This window comes from Aedes aegypti, chromosome 2, assembly GCF_002204515.2.
Source record: "Aedes aegypti strain LVP_AGWG chromosome 2, AaegL5.0 Primary Assembly, whole genome shotgun sequence".
Lineage (NCBI taxonomy): Eukaryota > Metazoa > Arthropoda > Insecta > Diptera > Culicidae > Aedes > Aedes aegypti.
In genome coordinates, this window is record NC_035108.1 from 29594446 (window position 1) to 29618930 (window position 24485).

At 38.5% G+C, this 24485-nt stretch overlaps 1 protein-coding gene across 1 annotated transcript in view; it reads right to left on the bottom strand.

Annotated features, from left to right (window-relative positions):
- Positions 1-24485, bottom strand: part of LOC5574115 (fringe glycosyltransferase) — a 407849-nt gene that overhangs the window by 23032 nt on the left and 360332 nt on the right. The window contains exon 5 of the mRNA XM_021840394.1: positions 9126-9264. Coding sequence (XP_021696086.1) covers positions 9126-9264 — 139 coding nt within the window. The remainder of the gene's footprint in view (positions 1-9125; positions 9265-24485) is intronic.

The following is a 24485-nucleotide window of genomic DNA, read 5'->3' on the forward strand; positions in this document are numbered from 1 at the left end:
GCTCAGATTCCGACATCGATTGCAAAACGGGAGAGATTATTACAGAAATAGGTCGGTTTGCGGAGAATGGCTAAAATGATAAGGGCTCTAAATAGAAGAGTGACAAAACCATGGTCGGTGACAAACGGAAAGCTTGCTTCCATTGAAGGGACGGTCGTCGACACTGCACTGCGGGGGACTCTGGTTTGTTGTTCCGTTATTCTAAGATTCCACAAGAATGGGATGAGGTGGAACCCGGGAACGAAAGCTGATACGATGGCGGTCATAATCGATATATCATCAGAAATTAGGGACCAGTCGGCACGGTGCTGGGCAACTATCATTTCCGATGCAGATGTGTTGGTTGTTTGTGAGTTGGAAAGTATTTGATAGTCAGTTGATTATAACGCACAGGATACAGGAATCCGAAAAATACAAATCAGTATGTCCATTCATCAGTTTCTCAATTCCCTGATTTTCCCGGATACTCAAATATATCGGCATGAAATTTTTACATAATGGTCAGACTTTTATGAATTATTTTGATTTAATACAGAATGCAGTGAGCTTAAAAGGGTTTAAATGTCAAAAGAGTTTTGCCCAAAACTAATATCTCAACCTAGGAGGGAAAAACCGATACGGAACTTATGTACGTCAAGATGAACCGAGATTTTGCTGTCACAAACTGTCACTTTGAGCCCGGATGTTAAGCTAAATATGATAAAAGAGCGTAATTGATCAAAACTAATTTTTACAGAGAAATATTAAAGTGGATATGAGTAACTGACACTAAAGAAGACTACTACAAGTGGTAATCGGAACATGCGTATCTGTCAAAAATAAGCATTTACGGCGGATTCAAAGGGTGCAAGGTATTCCAATCTACTTTTTTGTTTCTCTATTGAGATTCTGAGAGAAATCTATTGCCTTTTTTTCATGTGTCAAAGTTTAATAGCCAACTTATAACATTCTAGGAATGCCTTCGGAACAGAGTTGGGAAAAGTCATGAGATTCACACTACAGTAGCAAAGCCAGTCAGCGAAGCCGCTTATTGTTGCTGTAGAAAAAATGCCTTGAAACACCCGTTTCTAAGGTCAACATAAAATTAGTGTAAAAAAATAATCTATTTTCCGCATTTACAGCGACACTACTAATTTAGTAAATTCATGCTCCCAACAGAGGCTCCTTGATGGGATTCACGTTTTTAAATTACTGTAGTTAGGAGATCCACGTAAGTTTCGCGAAATTCATGCCTACTCTATTATCATTCCCAGCCCTGCTTTGGAATTATGCATTCGAAATGGCTGGTTCCTGGAAAAAAAATCTTGATTTGCTGAAACTCATATTGGATCCAAGGAGAGAACTCTTTAACAGAAACGATACCTCGCCACAAAACATTTTATTGGTCTCCTGTGAAGATGGTTAACATTTTAAATATAACCCAAAAAAAGCAATTAATCGAATACACCCGATTCTGTTTTTGCACGGATTTTTTTTACACGGTCGTGCAAAAAAGTTTCCATGTATTATTTTTTCGCCAAAACCTTATTTTTGCATGAAACATCGAGAAATGTTGTTACTTTTTTGCACGGTTTTTGAAATTTTGAACTGATCTTTGAGGATCGTTTCGTAATCTTGTGAGGGGTTCCATAAGAACTTTGTCATAGATCAAATATTTAGGAAAGGCTTCACCAAGACTCAGTAGCATCAGTAACTCCAGATATCCGTCAAACGAAATTCCAGGATTCTAGTAGATCTTCCAAGAAATTTGCCAAATATGATTTTGGTTCAGCTTTTCGCCGACCTCTACAAATCAACAAAGAATCTCAAGAAAAATCAACCGAGAATCTTTTCTAGAAACCACCAAAAACCTTATTGGCAATTTACTAATAACCTTTTCATTGATCCCTTAAAAAATTGCCCAAAACGATAGAAAGCACAATAGGAATCTGCCAAGATTCTCACATGGAATTGATCAAAGATTTAGATAGAAATTATACTCATCTGCAATCTCAAATAGATTTCACCAAACAATCCGTCGAATCTTATCATCAATCCGCCTAATAATATAGGCCAGGAGAAGTGGATGAACTTGTCATTCATTTTCCTTTCAATTTTCATACAAAATCTACTTTTTCTCTGCTATAAATTCACTCTGGGTGAAACACTTTCCCTGGCCTATTGGTGGATGCGCCAAGCAATTCTCGCTGAACATTACTGAAGGCCCTATGTACTAATGAGAGATTCTCTCCTCTCTCGCTCTCTTTCGATTATAACAATGGAATACTAAAGCTTTTGGGAAATTTTTCACTATAGATCGAAAGGCAATTTCCTTTACTAGCGTTTCATACAAAAATGCAACACAAGAGGTTAATGTGACTTAGTTATTGATTAAAGAGAAAGTAAACAAAGAGAGCCTCTCAATGTTCGATAGGTTCTTTTGTAACGTTGCGCAAGAATTATACAGTTTTGTCCAGTTAGAACAGGGGACTGACACGGCTGTCATCCTGCATACATTTCAGCTCTTCCTCACATCGTTTTGGTACTTCGCGTTTTGGTAGCCACTTTCTGGTCGGTTTTCCCTAACCTTGCTCCTGATTTTCGAGCATACGGCGCATACGCTGCTAGTGCTAGATTCTGGCAATTAAACATATCGCACTGATTCGTCGTATTTGATGACGCTTTTCATTCGTTCATCCTTTTGTTTAATGTTTTACGCATCAGCGAGGTAATATTGATGTCTCCTACCCATAAAACATATGTTTTGTCCCTCCCAAAACAATAAAAACAAGAACACTGGACGCCATGTTGAATTGATGTTGGGATATTTACATATTTGCACATGCCACCCCCGTGAGTTAGAATCAGGAATTATTTATTGTGTTGCAGCGGCACAGAAAGTAACCGCTGTAGGAATTATTTTATAGCGGTTTGCTTACCTAGGCGTCCACTTTCTGTGGTGTAAATTTCACGGTGTTTCGTGCAGTGAGTCAAAAGTTATTCCAGGCAATAAGGCTATCCATGAGGACTTTCCGCGATAGGACTGACAGCTAAAAGTGTGCAAGCAACCGAAACAAAAGGTTAAACCAGGCTATCGACATAATGGAGACACCATCTCCTATGGTGGCAGAGGGCTCGATTGGCTTGTCAGATAGATCGGGCCCGGGACATCATGTCTACTGCAAATCGCTGCAGTTGATATAGGGCATGTCCATTGCCTGAGTTAAACAAAACATGCGAGTGTTACCAGAGCTTTACATTTTCCTTTGTAATTGAACGGTCACTCCGATCGCGAAACGTCAAAATTTCATGATAAACAAAAAACCAGCTGATCGCACCTGTCTCTTGGATTGCCTTATACAAATCGCAAAAACATTGGAAATCGTCAAATCAACCGTGTCTGATGTGCTCAGACGTTACAAGGAGTGAAAGAGTGTGGATCGAGTGCCTCAAAGTAAGCGTCGTAGTGGCACATATGACCGCATGCTGAACCAGAAGGTGTTGGACTATCAGATAATGAAATCGCTGCTGCTCACAGTATCGTCCAAAGAATTCGATTGCGAGCAAGATATAATTCCAGGGTGGCCACCAAATTTCGATTTTGAAATTCCCGCTTTTTTCCCGATTTTCCCGATATTTTTTACATAATTTTCCCGGTGTTTAATCCATCCTTTTCAACAACTTCAATTGACTTTTTTATATGAAGCATCGGTTTAATTTTTTTTCCATAGTATTTTGATTGTTTATCAATAGTTTGGAACAATAAGTTGACTATTAGATTGTTCTAACTATACAGAATCTTATTCTGAAAACTATATAGAATAGTATTCATATGAATCGATTTGTCTCGCGTTCATCGAAAACAAGCTCTGGAGCTCTGGAGCTATCTATCGTGGGAAAGAGATGATTAATTGTGCTAATAAAACAAATCGTACTTTTGACACGACAGGGGTTTAATTTGAATGCTATTTGAACCATATTTACCAGCAATATGCCCTTTAAGCCAAACTTCGAATTAACAAGTTCAACCGTTCGCTTTAAAAATTTGATGGAGTTATACTCTGGTGATGAGAAAACGATCAAAATTTTAGCTCAGAGCTCAGCTTGGTTTTCAAGACTCCTGCTCTTGAAATTTCGAGGTTTGGCTTTGGTTTATAATCATCTTAAGCGCATCTTAATGCTGAATTTCAGATAATTTAGCCGACAAAAGCCCCAGGTGCCTAAGTAAATCATCAAGATGCCAAAGAAGTTCTTCACCGTAATTGAAATTATTTCAATTCTCATTCCTTTGAATTTTCTTCATAAAAATAAAGAGTTCTCTGAAGCAAATAAGTTCAAGGTATGGATGAAACAAGGCCACACATGTAGAAGCACTTACTTAGGGCTCAGTCACAATTTTAATAACATCGAAATATATTATTTTTGACATCCACCCACCCTCTCGTAATGCCTTTTTGTATAGATATTCTACACATTTTATATAAGCTGTAACTTTTTCGTTTAAATAACTAGTGACATATTAAAAGCGTTTATTAATAAAATCTTCTTTTCAAGATTAGTTGTGATATTCAATTAAATTGCTAAACCAATCTGTAATAAATAATTAAACTTTGATTCAAAACGTCGAGTAAAAAAAGCTAGAGAAAAGTTCAAGAAATATTAGCCCTGACAGTGCGAGAACGAAAAATCAAAATAATATTTCGAAACATTGCTAAGAAGAGAGTGAAACAATTTTAAGAAATATGATGTAGCATAGTAGAAATTAAATCATTAATGCTTGAAAGAAATTTCTTCAAAATGGCGGATGCCTCATGGCCATATCGTTAAACATAACTACTTTCTATAACTTATTTTGGAGATTGGTTTGTAGATTTATAGCTTTATGATGTTCGTTCAACTCGATTTTCCCGGTGATCTTCTCAAATTCCCGGGTTTTCCCGTCTTTTTCCCTGTGGATTCAAATTCCCGTCTTTTTCCCGCTTTTCCCGTTTTTCCCGGTTCGGTGGCCACCCTGTAATTCATATCGAGCCAGCAAGTAACCAAACAGAACGTTGAAGCCAAGTTTCGACACAAAAATTCGAGCTTGCAAATTGTACTACCAGGTTTTGACGAAGTACCAAGGATGCCTAGTAGGATTGCCTACTCATCGACTATGAATCCTACGTCAAAATGGATTTCGGACAGCTTTCTGGCCAAAAATTCTACACGGCGACGGCACGAAGAGATGTTCCTGCGAAGTTAAAGTTAGGTTTTATGGACAAATTTTCCTAAAAAAAAACTGATGATTTGGCAAGGGATATGCAGCTGCGGAGCAAAGACCAAAGTGTTCAAAATGAATAAGACGTTGGACTCGAAGCTGTACAGGGAAGAATGCCTCAAAAACCGCGTATTACACAGCGTAACAAAAATGACACTTTTGCGTGTCTCAAGGATCAAATTATGTGTCTCTAGTAAATTTTGGGTCGCTGAATCTGATGCCGTTCTCAGAAATGTTCCAGCACGTCACAATTTTTAGCTACAGGTCGCCAAAGTTGTATAAAACACTGGTTTTATTGATGTTTACATGAAATTTAAAGTATGATTTATCAAACTTTTTTGTAATATAATCTACCAAACATGCTAATTATTTAAACTTAGGACTTGAACCTTCAATTTAGATGCAAATCAGTGGAAATTATACGAGAAAATTTAGGTTAAATCGATTTTTTTCAACATGCTTGCAGTCTTCATATATAATTCTTTATTTCTTTTATATGGCATAATACAATACTTTTCTGAACCACCAAAAAATGACATTTTACCATTGAAAATATTATGAACTTCGTTGATAATTATTGTTCTATACATGAAGTTTGAATTCTGTGACAAATTGAGCAAATCAATTGCCGTACAAGTTGGAAAACTTGCATGCAAGTTGACTGAAACAGTCAAATTTAGCATTTTCAACAGTCAATATCTCAAAAACTAGACTTGCCATGATATTTCTGAAAACGGCAATGGACTCAGCAACCCTTAATTTAATAAATAGCGGTATTTTGGTTCTTTAGACAAAATCGTGTTCCGCAGTGTTACCTTTCATTGAATCCCATAAATTGCCCATATTCACATAACAGTCCAATGTTCTATGGGATTTCCTATAAACATGAGACTGTTATTCAAATATGGGCAGTAAAGGTCCTGTAATGTTTCGGCCAGATTTGGCGAGTTGTCACTACAGCCGGGTAGCCATCCAATGGTACCGAGATAATAACGTAGATTTCATCGATAAAAACACAAATCCACCCAATCGCTAGCAGTTCCGGCCTATCGAGAGATTTTGGGCAGTAATAAAGTGGAAGCTTAAGAATAGTGGAAAAACGGCTCGGTACGCGACTCAGATGACCAAAATGTGGAACAAATGTGCCAAGGTAGTTGACTCTGGAGCTGTACAGCGTTTGATGGGAGGAATAAAGAAGAAAGTGCTAATTTTCATTAGAAACGAGGAGAAATGCATGGATATTTTTTCCTTAAAGTACAATGAATCACCTTGGTTTTGTATTAATTGTATTTGTACTTCAATCCGTTACCGATATACAGATGATTTTATTATTCCGGATTCTAAATGGCTGAAAAAAAAATCGACTAGTATTTCATGAAAAACCTGAGTAATCTGAAAGAATTTTTCAAGAATCCCGAAAGAAATATTTGTTAATGATCTTGAAATTAACTTGTTAAATTATATCACACTTCGAAGAGGGGGGCCATAAGGAAAAATCGGAAAGCATGGAAAGCATTGGGAAATCTCCAGAAATTCCATACAAAAAAGTATGAGTGGGCGTAACGTCATTAGTGTACTACTCTAAAGTACCTCGTCAGAAATCTTGATCGCAATTTGCCTATGAATTCGCAGTAGGAAACCATCAGTGTTTTCTATAGATTATTATTACTATTATTATTATTATTATTATTATTATTATTATTATTATTATTATTATTATTATTATTATTATTATTATTATTATTATTATTATTATTATTATTATTATTATTATTATTATTATTATTATTATTATTATTATTATTATTATAATAGTAGTAGTTATTTATCAAGTCGTCAACTGGAATATGATTTAAATAATCAGTAGCATCAAGTGAAGAACTCAGTATCTGTCAAGTGAAGAACTATTACAAGAGTAATTGTTCATTTAACAGATTGAAATATATTGATCTGTTTGAAAACCCTACTCCGTAATATGCTCAAATACCACAATTCTTAATAAATATTCAATCAAGAAATATTGAACCTTCAATAGGTTATGGGCTCAGCCTTGCACACTGAAGCCACTGAAACAACCAAATTGAAGAACCAAGATCTGACTGATTTGAAGCAGTTTCTCTACCCTGGAGAATTTAAGAAACTTTCAACGAAATAGTGAATCGCAGTTTTCTAGCAGGTTGACCACCAGTGTGAAAATGCCTGGAGTCGTCCAGTTTTCTGGAGTAGTGTTCGATACGTGGAAAAATTAACCACTCGATGCGGAAACCGAAGCTGTGGAAAAGGCGTTCATGGCCAAGAATTTCGACTATTTCTTGAGATTGTGTGGCAACTGAAGAGGGCTGATGCAACTGTGATTAAACTGGATCAAGGTGAGTCAACTTAGGGGAGTCTAGTGTCATGTGTCGAAAAATTCTCACTTTAAATTGATTCATGAAACAGCAGAAGAGAAGCTTAACTTAAGGGTCTATTCTCATTTTGGAAAATATCAATCTGTCCAAATCAATAAGGTCAACTTCATTTCGGTTTTTAATGAAAAGGTCCACTAATTTACTTATAATTTACTGTCGTTCTCCACGCCATGCTCTTTTCCCAATCCCACTCAACAATAGATGGGCGATTCCTCCATTGTGTTCCCCAATTTATTCAATCTCACCGTAATAGGTGTATTCAACGTAAAACAGTTAAAAACCTGACGGGGGTCTCCGGCGACTCGATTACGGGACTGTCCGTCCAGCAGCTCTAAACCAAAAGCCTTTCCCGATAAGCATCTGTTAACTATCATAGTTGGTTGGACACACCCAACCAATAGAGCAGAAACGCAGGGAACACGGCACGGAACGCAAAGATCCGATTACACATGTCCGTTCCGTATACGTTTGTTCCACCTCAGACACGCTCGGGTCATTTTAACGATAATCAAATTATTAATATTGACCGCCAAGCTGATCCCGTTTCTTTTTGTTTATAAGCTCAGCTGGACGTCTGCGGGCTCGGGCGAATTAATTGATGATTGCGACCCGAAATTGACGGAGATTTTGACGCATGGCGACCGGTCTGATCCAGGTCTGATGGGATTGGCCAAACTATCGATAAGGCTTCATTAAAAGGACGTTTCTGGCGATCGTTTTGGTTTTTGCAAAGCTAATGAGGAATGCGACACCCAGCGACACATAAACCCAGCGGGTGGTGCTTGATCGCTTCGTTTCAACCTGAACGGAACACTGCTCATAAAAGTATAACTGTCCCATGTAGACATAGTAGCCATAACACTGAATATTTAATGTTTGTCTTCTCATACAAATATACGTCGTAAGTGTATAATAAAAAATGTATTGATTCGAAAATTCACATGAGACACTCATGCTTTTATTAGCAGAACAGGTTCCACCGGACTTGGGCGACCATAGCTACTTAATAATGATTATTTTAATTATTGTGATTATTCAAATCTTCAACCAGATACGGCGCAAGACGCAGCAACCAACCAGCGATGGAACAAAAAAGTCTCAGCCTTATCTGGGAAACACTTGTCTTAGGTTGTTGCCCCAGGCAACGTAGCCGAGCAACGCCTACTTAGCTGCTGATCATAGAGTCGCTTGCGGACGGACGTGATGAAGATGGTCAAACCAGATCATCTTGCAAGCAGCAGCATCCACCTAATTGATGATAATGCAGACCGAATGTGACACTGCGCAGCGCAGATCCTACACTTGCTGATACGGCCACAGGCGAGAATGTCAAAATTCGATACCTTCGATCATAAATCCCGGCAAGTCGGTAATAAATGACTCATATGGCTGGTTTTGATGATGAAAAGTGGCTTGCAAGGGCCCTTCGTCGAAGGGTGAAAAAAAGCCTAGCTGTGTCTGGCTGGATGATATCAACTTACATTGTCTAGAAAGATCTCCAGCGGCGAGGAGATGCTCGGCTTCCCCAGGTACCAGTCCTGCGTGGGGCTGTATTCGTCCAGCAGTCGCACCAGCCGCGGTACGTTGACGTAGTTGTCGTCGTCGAAATGGCACCACCATCTGGAAGAAAGAAAAAATCAAAATTAGTTACTCTGAATCAGGTTTGTGATATTTAATTGCTTCCCTATCGAAAAATTGATTTCTATCTCTAACAGTCATTCTTGGCGCCTTATTGCTGAACTCGTAAAAATTAACTCTAGATTCAGAACATTCTCATGCCCAAAGGTGATTTATGTCCCGTTGCGTTTCCCGACACGATCGTCGTCATCTAATCATCCAAACCAATAGAGAACTTGCTCGTAATTTCCCAAGAACACTAATCCGGTCCAACTATCTAGATCGGTCCGCGATTATGATGGAGAATATATGTCGAAGCAGGCCGTGACGACGCGGTGTTTTATTGGGGTTGAATGGCGTGCGCGCACGCTCACGGCCTGCTGTACAGTAATTTGACACGTCTCAAAAAACGATAAAAGTAACACGCTTGTTATGCGGTTGTTTTAGGGTTATGTACATGGCCCGGCTTAAGACTTGTGGATTAATTGCTAAAGCGCGCTTCCCACCGTGGAAGCTAGTGGATAAAACTAGTTTTACGTACCATTTTTTTGTGGCAAAGCGTTTTGTAATCTGGGTAGTTTGTTCTCGGGCCTCTCTAACAAGTCGAACATTCAACATCTGAAGATTTGGCCAAGCAGGGCCTTACCATGGTTCTCGGTCCGGGAAAAGCAATAAACTTAATTTGGGTTTATTCTTCCTTCTCAAGTGTAGAGGAGACTTGTGACTAATGAAAAAAGAGAACGCAAAATGCTTCTCAGTAGGATTTTTATTTCCATGGCTAACCACAACTCTTTGGGAACGCACAGAGGCTTAATTTCGGAACGACTGATTTTATTAGTTTTACAGACGTTTATGGGTTAAAGTGTGAGGCATTTACATTGTGCGTACACGCATTTTCAGCTCTTGTTCAGAAATGTTCTCAAGCAATTGGTTCTACATGATTTTTTGTTTCAAATTAAAGCTTTTCAAGCATTATAGTAACGTCCGTGGCTATGGAGCAATGCCATTCTGAAAGTGTGATCGGTGAAGGTGAAAGGAATCGGTCAACAATTCGATTTTTATCACAGTGATCAATTTTCTTAGTAGATCTACCAAAAATTCCTTCTTGCATTCAATAAATTTTGTTCAATCCATCAATAATTATAGAAATTGAAATGAAAATTTTACAAAAGTATCCTTTATAAAGTTTAAAGACTACGTATTCCAAGAGTATTAAAAGAAAATTGATCGGTGAATGTGCCAAATATTCCGCCACTTTTTATATGAAAAAGAAATTACACAATGAGCTGCCATTTTCGGAAAAAAATATCACTTCCAACAGTTTACATTTTCCTCATCTGTAGAGCCTTTTAACCACTGCTTCCATTATTTAGGAATATTGTGGTATGACCCATATTTTATTTGGTGCTCATCAAATATCCTTTCATAATTGAGATCTGATAGATATTGGTTAATGTGTCACACTGTCCCAACTGGGCACAACTCGTTTAATAAAGTCTATTACCCTATTAGGACTACCTTGCCAAATTTTCAAGAGCTCTAATAACCCTTTTCCAAATGTTAACATTCTTTGATCAAGCAATGCTCCGCAGTTGCAGAGTAAATACTCAGCAGTTTCGTTTTCAGCTTGACAAAAATGACACTCAGATGATTAGATTTTTCCTATCTTTTTAAGATGATACCTACTTGGGCAGTGACCAGTCATCAGGCCAGTTATTACCCTAAGATTTCCTTTATTAAGATCCAGTGTAGCCCGGGCTTTAGCTTGACTGAGCTTTATGAATCTTTTCGCTTGCTTGGATGTAGTGGCGTTCCAATTGAACTCATACAATTAGTATGGAATAAAAAATTGCTTTAAAAAACTAAAAGTCAATGTTGTTGAAACTAGGTTTGCTTCTAATCCCCTTACTTGTGCCAATAGGACGGTTTATATTCATGACACTTTTGATTCCCCTGACAGGGTTTGTTTTAAAGCTATCAAGCTCATATTTATCGGTAACTAGCCGTCCCGGTAAACATTGGATTTTCAAAAATATTATTCCACACAAACACGTCGGAGCCTTTGAGAAAACAAACGTGAAAGAATTGTTTAAATCGGTTGTCCCGTTTTCAAGCCAACCGTGACATACAAACATCATTAAATTTTCACTTCTTTTTTGTTGATCTTACAATCTCTTTGGAAGTACCGTAAGTGCATCAGATTCCGCTCATTTAAGGTGAAGATGAATCGAAGCCAAACCTCAAATTTTCAAGAGCACGAATCTGGAGAACCGAACATCCATTTGAGCTGAAAACTTAAGGAAAGTTATACGTGCAAGTGGTTATTACAAAACAACTATGGAGTCGATTAATACCATTTTTATATCACGACGGGGAATTTATTTGAAAAACTTTCAAACAAATAATTGAATTGCGCTTGTTACTGCATCTAAGTGTGCATATTTCCGCTCATGGTTAAAAGATTTCTTGTCGAACATACTAGAAAATGCATTATTTCGAATTTCGTTATTTATCTTGATATATTTTATGGTCAAACCATGGTTGCCATATCAATAAAGAAGATATCCGTGCGGCATTTTATACGTAAAAATCAGTTTTTACACTAGTGAGCGGTAATTGCCCATTGCACGGTGACGTCATCAGAAAATCGCTCTCTTTATCTTCTTTGAGAAATCTGAAAAAAACAACTTTGATAGGTACTGGCAACATTGTTTTCGCTGGCTACAGAGGACAATGCACACACCTTGAAAGAAACTATAGACCAGTTTAAATATAGTTTAATGAATTCTTTAAGGAGAATCTTCAGAGATTCCATCATAGGATTTCACCAGGAATTTCTTCTGTGATTCTGGCACAAATTATTCCAGGGTTATTATTTTGATTTTCCTTGAAGAATTCTTCCAGAGATCTTGGAGATATCTCTGAGAAAATCGCTTCGTGATTCACTCCAAAAAATTCAAGATAATCCTCCAGGAATTCCCCGAGAAAAATTTCCAGAGATTCATTACTGGAAATTTTACTTACAGGAAAAATTCTTCTAGAGATTCCCTCATGAATTCCTCCAAGGATTTAATAAAAAAATACTGTAAGAGTGGCTCCAGGGATTCTTTCAAGATTTTTTTCCAGGAATCAAGTTGTTCAGTGAAGGAAAATTCACGGTTTTTTGTAGCTTAATCGAAAGAGTACAATTTTCTAAGTATAGCACTTCAATATCTCAATGTTGAACAGTTTGAAAAGATTTTAATCTGTTGACTCACTGACATTTCAATTTACACAATGACAGCTCGTCCCGATGTTAGATTTGTCGAGGGTTGATTCAAAAGTGATTTCCATACTAATTTAAAACATCTTTTAAAAATAGTTCCAGGTCACAAAAAATTGTGAAATTTTGGATAATAGTTCATTTTTCAACGTACCAATAAACAAGCCAATTGCTCAAGAAACTCCATAACTGAGAAATTTTTAAAGCTCCTGGAGAAATTCTTGAGGAATCTTCGAGCCATTTCTCGGAGGAATGCTTGCCTAATTCCTGAAGATTCCTTGGAAAATCCTTAGAAACAATGTTTGCTGGAGTTTCTGGATGAATACCCGAGGAAATTTCTGGAGGAATTCCAGAAGAAATCTCTTGGACAATTTTTAGAGGAACCCATGTACAGATTTTATTTGAGTAATTCTTGGAGAAATTCCTGAAGAAATTGCTGGGCAAATCTCTGCAGGAATCCTTGCAGAGATTTTCCTGGAAGATTCCTTGGAAGAGTCTCTGGAGAAATTCCTGTACGAATCTCTGAAGGATCACGTAGTTAAATTTCTGAAGGAATCCCTGGAAACATGTCAGGACGAATCCCTAAAAAAAATCCTGGAAGAATCATTGTGAAGATTATGTGGTAGGAATCCCTGGAGAAATCTCTGCAGATATTTCTGGAGAAATACCTGAATAATCCTTAGAAGAATCCATTGAGAAATATCTGGAGGAATCCATGAAGGGCTTTTTTCCGACAGGAATCTGGGTAGAGATTTTCCTAAGAGAAATTCATAGAGAATTTTTTTATGAAATTCCTGTAGGATGATTCCATAGTCAATCTTTGGAGGAATTTCTACAGAAATTCTTCAAGAGATCCCCGGAGGAATTTTTAGAGAGCCAGCACTAACCTCTGACGAATCTGAGGGAATCTGAAAATTCCTTGGATTAATTCGCGTAGCGATTAACTAGGAGGTATTCCTTAAGAAATTGCTGGAATAATCTTTCAAAACCTTCGTGAAGTATTTTTTTTAGAATACCTGGAGGAATTCCTGGTGGAATCCCAGGAGCGAATCATAGGGGAATCCCTGGAGCGATTCATACAGGAATCCATGGAGCCCTGAAAAGAACTATCTGAGGATATCCCTGCTCCTGATGAAATATCTGGAATAATCTTTCAAGAGGTTGTTCTAGTGTAATCCTTGGAGAAAGACTAGGAGACATCTCTGCAAGGATCCCTGTAGAGTTTTTCCTGGATGAATACTCGAAGGAGTCTGTGGACGTTCTCTGAAAGAATATCAGGATGAATCGCTAAAGAATTCCTAGTGTAATATCTGCAAGGATTACTGGAAAAAAACCCTTGGATAAATTCCTGGATTTTACTTGAGGAATCTATGAAGAATTCATTTGAGGCATTCCTGCAGAAATTCCTTGCGAAATACCTGGAAAAGAATCAATGGAGAAATTTCTGGAGAAATATCTGGAAGAATCCATGGAGGGTTTTTTTCCGAGAGAAATCTAGGTAGAGTTTTTCCAAATGTGATCCCTGGAGGCTTTTTTTCAGGGGAATTCCTCAAGGAATCCCCGGAGGAATTTTTAGAGAGCCAGAGCTTATCTCTGAAGAAACATCTAAGGGAATCGCGAAAATTCCTTGAATTAGTTCACGTAGCGATGAACTAGCAATTTATTAAAAAAATCGTAAAATAGTTTCTTCTAGAATTCCTGCAGGAATTCCTGGATCGATCCATAGAGGAATCCCTGGAGCTCTGAAGAGGACTACCTGATGATATCCCTACATGTATCCTTGGAGGAATCCGTGGAGGAATTTCTGATGAAATATCTGGAATAATTCTTTAACACTTCAGTCGTCGCGCTGTTGTATTTTGTACAACACAGGTGAAAAAAGCTCGCTTTACGCTCACAACAGCAGCGTTGTGGTTCTGACGGTGGCGAACCGCGCGACGACTGAAAGGTTAAGAGGTTGTTCTAGCGTAAACCCTGGAGAAAGACTCGGAGACAGCTCCTGTGGGAACTCCTTGCGAAAGTTCTAGAAGAATCCCTGTAGAGATTTACTACTACTTTCTGGGCATCACAGGGCCTTGGGGTCTGCCTCAGTTACAATTTTCTATAGAGAGATTCTTAGAATTTGTGGATATACTTCAGGATGGCACTCTTCAGCCTTGAATTTTGATAGAAACCTTATCTTGAAGGTCGAAAATTTTGTCCAGGATAATACTTTAGGTGCCTTCCATACTTCTGTTTTTTCTTCCTCTTAGACTTCTCTCTTGCTTATCCTTGCTATCTTCCTTTCTCTCTATTTCAACATTTTAGTCAAATCGCCATTCGTACAGAAATTTCAAATAAAATGAAAGAATAGTTAGAGAAAGTATAAAAGTATCACCACAATGCTTTATAATTGTGAGTTGTAGACGTCAACACTTTTCCATGATTTTAAGTTGATCAGAGGTTCGGTTTAAGGAATAGTACATATAGAACAGGAATTGAATTTTGAGAAAATCTAGAGTATCTCTCACTCTCAGTAACAACCATGACCCACTGCACATCATGAGTACCTGTTTAAACAGTGTTTATCTTCTGCTGCTACAGCTTTGATAAGATCTGAGGATAACCGTGCATGATGAAAGCCATCTAAACAAGCTGCTGGACGACACTATTGCTATCAGAGGTTCGGTCATTGTTTATCATGTCAGTAAAATAAGACGCCTACCCCCCATACCGGTCGGACTCGATTATTCGGAGTATCGATTTTTTTTCACTCCGGATAATCGAATCACTAAAATAAAAATTAAAATCTGCGATAAAAGAACTTAAATATTATCTTTGTTCGTTGTTTTATTTATATGATGCAGTGGCGTAGCCAGAAATTATTTGTAGGAACATTGGAGGTCTTGAGAAGAAAAATAAATGTTTGATCGGCATACACAAAAACCCCTTTTACGAACCCCCCTTTTCTTACCTACGTCCAAAAACTGCTAAACCATTCATATTGTATATTGCAATACTGATTTATCTCAAGATGATGCATACAAACTGAAAAACAAGAGTATCAAAAAATATATATTCCGGATAATCGAGTCTAAAATTCCGGATAATCGAATCCCGGATAATCGAGTCACCGGATAACCGGATAATCGAGTCCGACCTGTAGTAATAAGCGGAGTGGTGAACTCGCCAACGGCGAAAAGCCACTCTAATAAAGATAAATAATAATAATAATAATAAGCGAGAAAATAAGTTTTATCAACGCTCTTTTTGGGGCTCTCGTTCACTGCTGCTATCATGGACCGATACAGATAGGATGTTTTTCTTCACTTGCTTTGATCGTAAAGATTGGACTCGGAAAAAATGCGACACATTGTTTTGGGTGTCGCTTTTTGTCACGTGGGTAAAAATTAATGATATTTTGGGTAATATTGGTTTAGAGTGTTATGTTTATGAGTGCAAAATTTTATCGCGAACTGTCAAGTAGTTTTCAAGATGCATCCGAAACAAGAAGAGCTACGCCAGCAAATTTTGGGCGCGGAAATCGCGTTGTGAAGATGTTCCAGGAGACGAAAACCATCGAGCGGCGCGCTGGAAGCAGGTGTAAACCGAAAACGGAATACCCAGAGAAGTAAGGCAGTACTATAAGAATAAGGCAGTACTATAAGAATAAACCGAACCTTTCCACCCGAGACGTGGCCAAAAAGGTCAATTCGGCGAAGTGGTTCATCCAGAAGACTACGGAGCGGGCTGGACTACGTGTTTACGTAAGGTCAGGAAGGTGCCAAACCGGACTGACAGGAAAAACACGGTGGCCAAATCTCGTGCGCGGAAGCTGTACCGTGAGTGGATGGACAAGCCAGGTTGTCTCGTCATGGACGACGAGACATACATCAAACAGATCCCCGGCTTCGATTTTTTTTGTCGGTACGTCTCGCAGGGAGGTTCCGGAAGAGAAATATGGACAAATTCGCGAAGAAGTACCTGTTGTGGCAGGCGTTCTGCGAGTGCGGACGGTATAGCAAGCCGTTCGTAACAACCGGCACCATAAACGGGCAGAATTATCAAGAAGAATGCTTGCAGAAGCGCTTACAGCTTTTCCTCTGCTCTCGCCGTGGTCCCACGCTGTTCTGGCCGGATCTCGCTTATGGCACGAAGCTACGCCAAGGATTGGTACGAAGCGAAGGTCGTTAATGTGGTCCCGAAGTAGGCGAACCCGCCAAATACACCAGATCTTCACCCAATCGAAAAGTTTTGGGCGATAATCAAGAAGAAGTTGAAGAAAAGCGGAAAAATATTCAAAACTGATGAAGGTTTGAAGAAAAACTGGGAGAAATTGTGTAAGAAAGATGGGCAAAGCCTCGCCTCAAGGTCTCCTGAGCAGTGTTAAGAGAAATGAACGAGCATTCAGCATGAGTGAGGAAATTCAATAAATAAATTATGCCAGAACATAGCTAATACATAGGTTTTGTAATCCCTGAAAATTTGGGAGGTATCCGATTTAAAATTAATTTTCGGTAATCAATTTTGAGGTCAACCGGTAAAATTCATGTCTATTTTTTATGTTCTCTTTTGGATCACAATTCAAAGATGCACAAAAGAATCTGTTTCCGAAATATGTAAAATTTATCTAGAAGAATTGCTTGTAGTGATTTCTTTGTAGAAAGAATGGATGATTTCATTCTTAAATAATGAATTTCCGAACTCCTATAACTCATGGAGAAGTTTTCGACATTTATTTGTAGAAACAATTAAAAAATACATACTGCGATAGATGCCTCAAAACATGAATTAGAAGAAATCGAAGAATATTGTAGTTGCATCTGATTTTTTTTTTTAAGATTTACAGGAGGCTTTAAGTGAAGTGGATTACAAAAACATATTGTCAGGCATTGAACCGATTGAAGAACAACACTTCAACATTTCGACGGCATAGTTTTTACTATGATAACATCTTTTCTCGTGAAACCCTTACGTCGCATTATCCAAGGTAGGTATCTAGAAGATACCTTGGCACTAAATATACTTTATGAGCGCACATCTAACTTGAACTACTTTTTTACTCTATTTTTCTTTTGCCAATGAATCTTCTCCAAATTCGTGTAACCTTTGTCACTACGGTCAATAGGGTCCAAAAGTCCTGTCCCAATTTTAGTACCAAACGCTTAAGTTTAGGTCATAAACACATGTTTACAAAATTTTTAAATGATCATCTTTGGTTTAAGTCCAAAATACTATTTTTTGCGTTTTTTTTTTGAAATTTTGTCACACCCCTTGGTTTAAACTCAAATTTTGGGTATATTTTGTTTTCCGTGTCCCTTCCGAAACGTCAGATAGGAACAACCCCAGTGTTAAAACTAAAAGCCCTGTAGCATTTTTGTCGACAAAGTGAACGTCAAACATGATCAAAAGTAGTGATCCTTTATATGAGAGACAAGCGGAAGTAAAATGGAATGATTTGGCAACAGACCAGCAGTGCTAAGTTTCCTCGGCGTGGAAAATAATATTGTAACACGGATATTACTTCTTCATTGCTAAAAAGTGTATTTTGTTTCGTTATGGATCTTTGAGCTACATTCCCAAACTAATAAACAGTAGAAAAAAATCAACAACTACATTTTGCATTGACAAAAATTCAAAAAAGGAAAATATTTCATATATTTTGCTTCAGGAAAAACAACTTTTACCGAAATAATTTCAAGCGAATTACATTACTTCTCAAGCATGTTCGTTTGGCTCACGCTTTGACAGCTTTCGCTGCTCGATTGGCTCACACTTTGACAGAAATGACAGCTTTCACGTATCTCTCTTATGAAGGATCACTAATCAAAAGTGTCCAGGTTCATATTTGCAACCATTTTTTAAATTGCAATTTAAATATGTTACAGACGTTATTTGAGCTGGAAAAATTGCTGAAGTAGTTATAAGAACATGCTTTTTCGTATTATCAAACAGAAACAAAAAATCATCAAACATTTTAGGACCCAATTATAACAAGGTTGGGGCATTGGGGCAAGATGTTCTACAGCAATGAACTGATCAAGGATGTAGGTATGAACAAAACTGCTTCCATACCGTAACTAATAATGGATTATGAAAAGCGTTGCGTGATCTGCAAGCACACAAAAATCCAATGATGTCGTTTCACGTAACTTCTACTGTCTAATCTATCAGAGGAATTAATTCATATTATTCGAATAGCCTGGGAGCTGACACTTCGCACCATCATCAGTCAGCCATAAATAGAATGAGAACGCAAACGGAGGCAAATTTGAAGCGCAGTCTTGCTCACACTCTCAGCGGATTAGCTTCGAAAAGTATAACATAAAAAAACGGCCAAATGACACTTGGAAGGGAAACGGTGAGACAAGAACCGAGATCCCAGATCAACGTTCTGTCCGGTTCCAGCCTGAGTCAGTTTAAGACAAACATGACATATCGCTTTAATGAACGCACAACAGGAATGGAACGGCTCAATGTTGTTCGACTTTAACACTCCATCGGGTTTGAGTATCAAAATAATGCAGGAGATTTGAATATTTGATTGGTACACTTTTGATGTTCATCATTGATCTAGGTGTCTAGTGAGGGAACCTCGAAAAGTTTGCCGATCGCACTCCAATCAAAACAAGTGGCGCTGTCAATCAAAACACTTCAATATCAATGCCGCCATTTTTTTTTCTTGATTTGTTTGATGGAGATATTAACACAGATAAAGAGACATAACAGTTAAAAACAATTATCTATTTGAAATATAGTACCGCGAACACTACTTCCCAATGCTGTAATTCTGATCTTCGTCTTAAGGAATCTAGGTGGTGGTAGTGCGTAAACGTCAAATTTGAACAAAAGCGATACGAGCGCCGCGAGTGAAAATCTGACACTCTACCCAGTATTAAAATCTAGTGCTATTTTGCTGTACGATAAAATTAATTCAAGTGTTGTCTGCTTATCTGTGATATTAGTTTAAAAAGGTCTTTGTGGAACAACGCCTATTGCCTATTTTTCTACTTACGCACAGACGCACAATTTTGACAATTTTAATCCGCTCATGTCTCGCCGAAGCACACGCACAACCGTCGCAACCCGACGATGGCCTTTTGTTTCGCGACTGCTCGCTCAGTTCCCGTACGGTTTTGTGAGGTCGACAAAGGCGTTGCTCACGAGTTGAGGAGAACGCGAAGGAAATCCCTTCTGTTAAGCAAACATAATAACCTAAGAAGCTTAAATTTTGACTCTCAAGAAGAGTAAAAGAATGTCGATTCAAAAACGGATTTTTTTCTCTAAAGTGACTGGAGGTAAAGCCAGAAGCGCGCAATGTAGTCACAATAACGGCTAACAACATTATTATCACACGTTTCCGTGGCCTCAGCTCGCGCGAGTGTCGTAATCTGCGTCCGCTCACTTTGTCATAGTTTTTTTTTTTGTCAACCAATCTTAGTAGGCGACTATAGTTGGGGTGTTATCTCGAAGAAACGTCGAAATTGGTGTGCTCATTTACCATTATTCAACCGATGAGCGAAACGCAGCAAGCCGAAGGTTATTCAACAGAGATCCTAAGATAAGAAGAGTGTTCACCGCGTGGAAGACTCCCACTCGGTTCGAAATGGGTGATTAATTGAGTTATGATCGTTTATGACGATTAGTTTTCCATAAATACATATTATACATTTGTGAGGGAGATTGAAGAGAGAAAAAAAATGTATCAAGTTTCCCCACACCTTGGCGCGGATCAGATTGAGATTGAACTAAGGTGATGGGACATGAGAAATGACATGGGCATGGCTGCCCGAGAATGTCCCAGGTTGTCTACGGTGTACGGATGATTTATTGATTTGTATTTGTTTGACGTTAATGATCACAGTCGAGTAAGTCCAGTGAAACGGAGGTGTTGTCCTGCTCTGCTAGACTGTCTCTTATTATTTGTTATTTTCTAGTCGTGAGATGTAACACTTTATGATTGAGGTTACAGCGTTGAGGAACAACTTCTGTAAAAGAGTTTAGCAAATGTTAACCTTCAAGGACTGCCATCTCAATTTCAACTCTCCGTATCTAGATATTGAAGGGACTACCGCAATATAGGATATGCACACAGTGCAAATGCGGTTGAAGGGACCATCGAAGCAGCCATGAACTCCAATTTTACTATGATAGTCAGCTCTTCATAACTCGATAGTTGTAGTAGTTGGTTTTCATGGCTACCTTGATGGTACCTTGAATCGCAGCAACACTGATTTTGTGTTGCATAACTCGATATCTTTCTGACTTGATGATCACTTCAATTTCTAGTTATATGGACCATGAATTGATCGAAATGTCTTTGAAAAGCTGTTTTGAGGGGTTCATAGTAACTAGCCGTATTTTTATGATAAAAAGAAGTTAATTATGATTCCATCGATAAATGCACAATTTTCAGATTGGATATCCGCCTTCCTACGTAAACTTTCAATTTGGGCTACTGAGCGGAGATTGTGCAGTGCATATAGGAACGCAAAACTGTTCCCAGCTTCTGGGATCATGTGCTGTAAATTCACTTTCTGCCTTCGATCGAACTCCGTTCGCTCGCCCGTAAGAAGTGTGCACAATGTTTGTGTTTTCGTCACGTTCGCGCGGGAATATAATTTATGAGCGTTAGCCACTGGCAGCGCCATACAAACGAATCCCGCCACATGGGTCTGATTAGGTCCTCGGGGGACCGCTGCAGGAGCATTAGAAAGGCGCTAGATACGAGGAAGCGAACAAAGTTGCGTTGCAAACCGCTCCGAGCTGAAGGCGAAGGTGTTGCTTTTATTTATGGAGGGCCACTTTTTCAAATCCCTTCTCGTGTTTTGACTTGAGTCCCGCGGCTGTTCGGAGGCCGTAAGGTGACGAAAACCAGAAACGTTCCGTGCAGTGAAGGTGCTTGTTTTGGGTTTTGCCTATAGTTTGCAAGTAGCAATCGGGTGTTGAAGAAATCGCGATTGGTGATTGAAACTGGACATAGCTCTACCAAACGGAAAACTACATTATTTTGAAATTATCAAGTTGTTTTCAAGGATCTCTCTATCAATATCTAGAAAAATTGGAAAGAATCCTAGAAAACTTATTGCAAGGATCAGTGGAAGTCCAAAAAACAATTATTCTTACAAACCTCTTCAAGAACTTATAGAAAAAATAGGATTCATTAACATCAATTCAACATGAATCGTTTCGACTTGTCCTTTGACTCTAAATGGCTGAAGTGACCTAATCAAACCTTGCTAGTTTACTAATTAGATCATTGGTTGATTTCTAGTTCTATTTCATTCCAAAGCTAAGTAAAGCAATGTAAAGGGAGAGATGAGAGGGAAATCGCATGAGCCAAATGAGAGCATGTACTTCCACACCACAGCGCCCTAAAAAGGTGCACAAAACGCGCAAAGAGAAGTTCCAGCTCTATACTTCAGCGGGTTAAGAACAACAATCTGGAGATTTAGTCTCCTGAACCATCCGGGAATCAAACCCAGATATGTTCAGCATGACTTTCTTTTGAAGACGCGGACCAGATAGGTGAAAATGGGTGTCAAACTGCCTCGTTACACTGGAAGGTATGCCAAAGGAAGATCTCTCTAATCCTATACCGGAGGCGATCCTTCCAGATCCTTCAATCGAAACTTTGGAATCGACTTGGATTCATTACCATTTGGAATCGACTTGGATACGTGGTACGCTCACACTGAGATTCCACTTCCCATTTCCGTCCTTTGTGTCTGGAAAACCACTCCTCATACGCACCAACCACACCTCTTCTCTGGATGAGGAATTCCAGTTTATTTATCAACAGATTCAACCAGAAATTCCTCAGGGGAAAATCCTTGAAGCATACCTTCAGGTTGCATTCTCCAATAAATTCTTTCAAACGTACCTCTACAAATTATTCAGGATTTCCTCCACTGATTCCTTCAAAAATCAATTCAAAAAATTCCTCAAGTAATCCCAGACAACCAAAATGAACGTATAACGAACTCACCTGGAGGCTTTGTATGTGCAAAATTGCACCTATAGGCCTCTGCACTATTTTGATTTTGTATGGGATTTTGACTTTTACTGGCCTTGTTGTTTACAAATTTCATGAAAGAGTGAAAAGGAGAGGTACATTTTTGTGCAGAGCCCCATAAGATGTCGCGAAAAGGCCTACTATGTACAAAAGTGGAGGCGATATACGTGATTATGTGATGAATAATAGCATACAATGCGAGAGTGTAAATTTTCTACCGAACTAACTTGTGATCTTATGCGACGAATCGTATGATAACAAATGTTGATTTGACAGCTGCTACGGATTGATCCGAATTACTTTGTACGAGTGTACGGGACGAAAACAAAATGTACAAATGAACTCAGAAAAAAAGCGTTTTATGCGAGTAAACTCATCAATCTGACGATTTTATCTACCGTGTTTTTTCCGTTTTGATGTAGTTTGCATGAATAAACGAGTTATTACGTAAACTTTCATGCGACTTCTGATTGTCTGGGATTTCTTCAATAATTCTTCAGGGCTATCATTCTCCAACATAACCGCAAGAATATGTTCGACCCTGGGAGGGAAGCACAGATACTACACACGAAATATAGAACAACGTTTGTTTGAACTGCAAGATAACTCCAGCTTGCCAACAACAATCAAGGCAGGCTTGGGTAAAATCGCTAATTTTCTTTTGTTGTGTACTTTCGATCTTTCCTGACAAACATGGAAAAAGGGCGGCAGTTTTCTATGCACTAAATATTCATTTTCATTGGAAAAAGTAAAACGATGCGTTTCTCAATGCTTTATATTCAATCAGATTGAAAGGTGCTCACGTGACATTACTTGCATTGTGTGCATGAATTGATTTTCATTCGATTTGTGTCACTTTTGATGAAATGCGAAAATGTGTTTTAATCAGTTACGCGCTTTTTCCATGTTAGTCCAATGTTTGAGATCTGGGCTCACAGTGACAGTTTGTGACAGCGGAATTCCGGCTCACTATGACGTACATACATTTTGTATTGGTTTCTCCAAAGACAAATTAAAGACCCCCATGTCCCTTGCAGTTGCCCAAAATTTAATGGCTCATAAGGTAATCTAGAATGCCGTGAAAAGTGTACTGCGATCTGTCAAACTTGGGTACCTTTTGCACTAGCGAGGCACCAAATGCAGTACTAGAAGTGGTACCCAATCTGAGCCCGAGTGGGACGGACCTGGTTTCTCCCTCCCAGGTTCGACCTATCAACTTAACCAGTTGTCCGTTTGACTCTGAGTGGCTGAAGTGTCCTAGTCGAACTTTGCTGGTTTACTAATACAGTCAAACTTCATGAGTCGATATTTGAAGGGACCATCGACTCATGGAAATATCGAAGCATGGAACAGAGATGCTTTGGAAAGCTGTATGAAGGGATCATCATACTGCCTATATTCGCATAGTCGACGTAAGCCCCAACATGACCAAAATGTATTCTTTCATCAATATGCATTCTTTTCCTAGTAATACACTGGTTGGACATGCGATCAGCGCTTATTTGTTGTGATATATATGAACTATAAGAGGAAAAAAGGATTGACATGAGCACATACACCAACTTATCCAAAGAAACACTCGGTTTTCAGAGTATTTATTCGAATAGCTTGGCGTATGAACCAGGTTGCTATGGCAGTATTTGCGTTAATTCAACCATACAAACACTTATCAAACTTTTTGATTGGACGGACAAAACGACGTATGCGTTTGCAAATTACAAAACTAAGAAATTAAAAGTCTTCCCCAGTCAACTTTTGAGTTTAAATCTTTAGCAAATGCACAGATTATTTGACCGAAATTGTGGAAAAATTCTAGAATGCATCTGGGAACATAAAAACGCATTTGCCCAACACGCTCGTTTAAATCTACTCAAAAGAGAGTAACTGTGACTCACTTTTGAACTTTCATACTAGCTGTCAAAAGTGATTAGCTTTATTTTATCAAAGTGAGTAACTTATTACTCAATC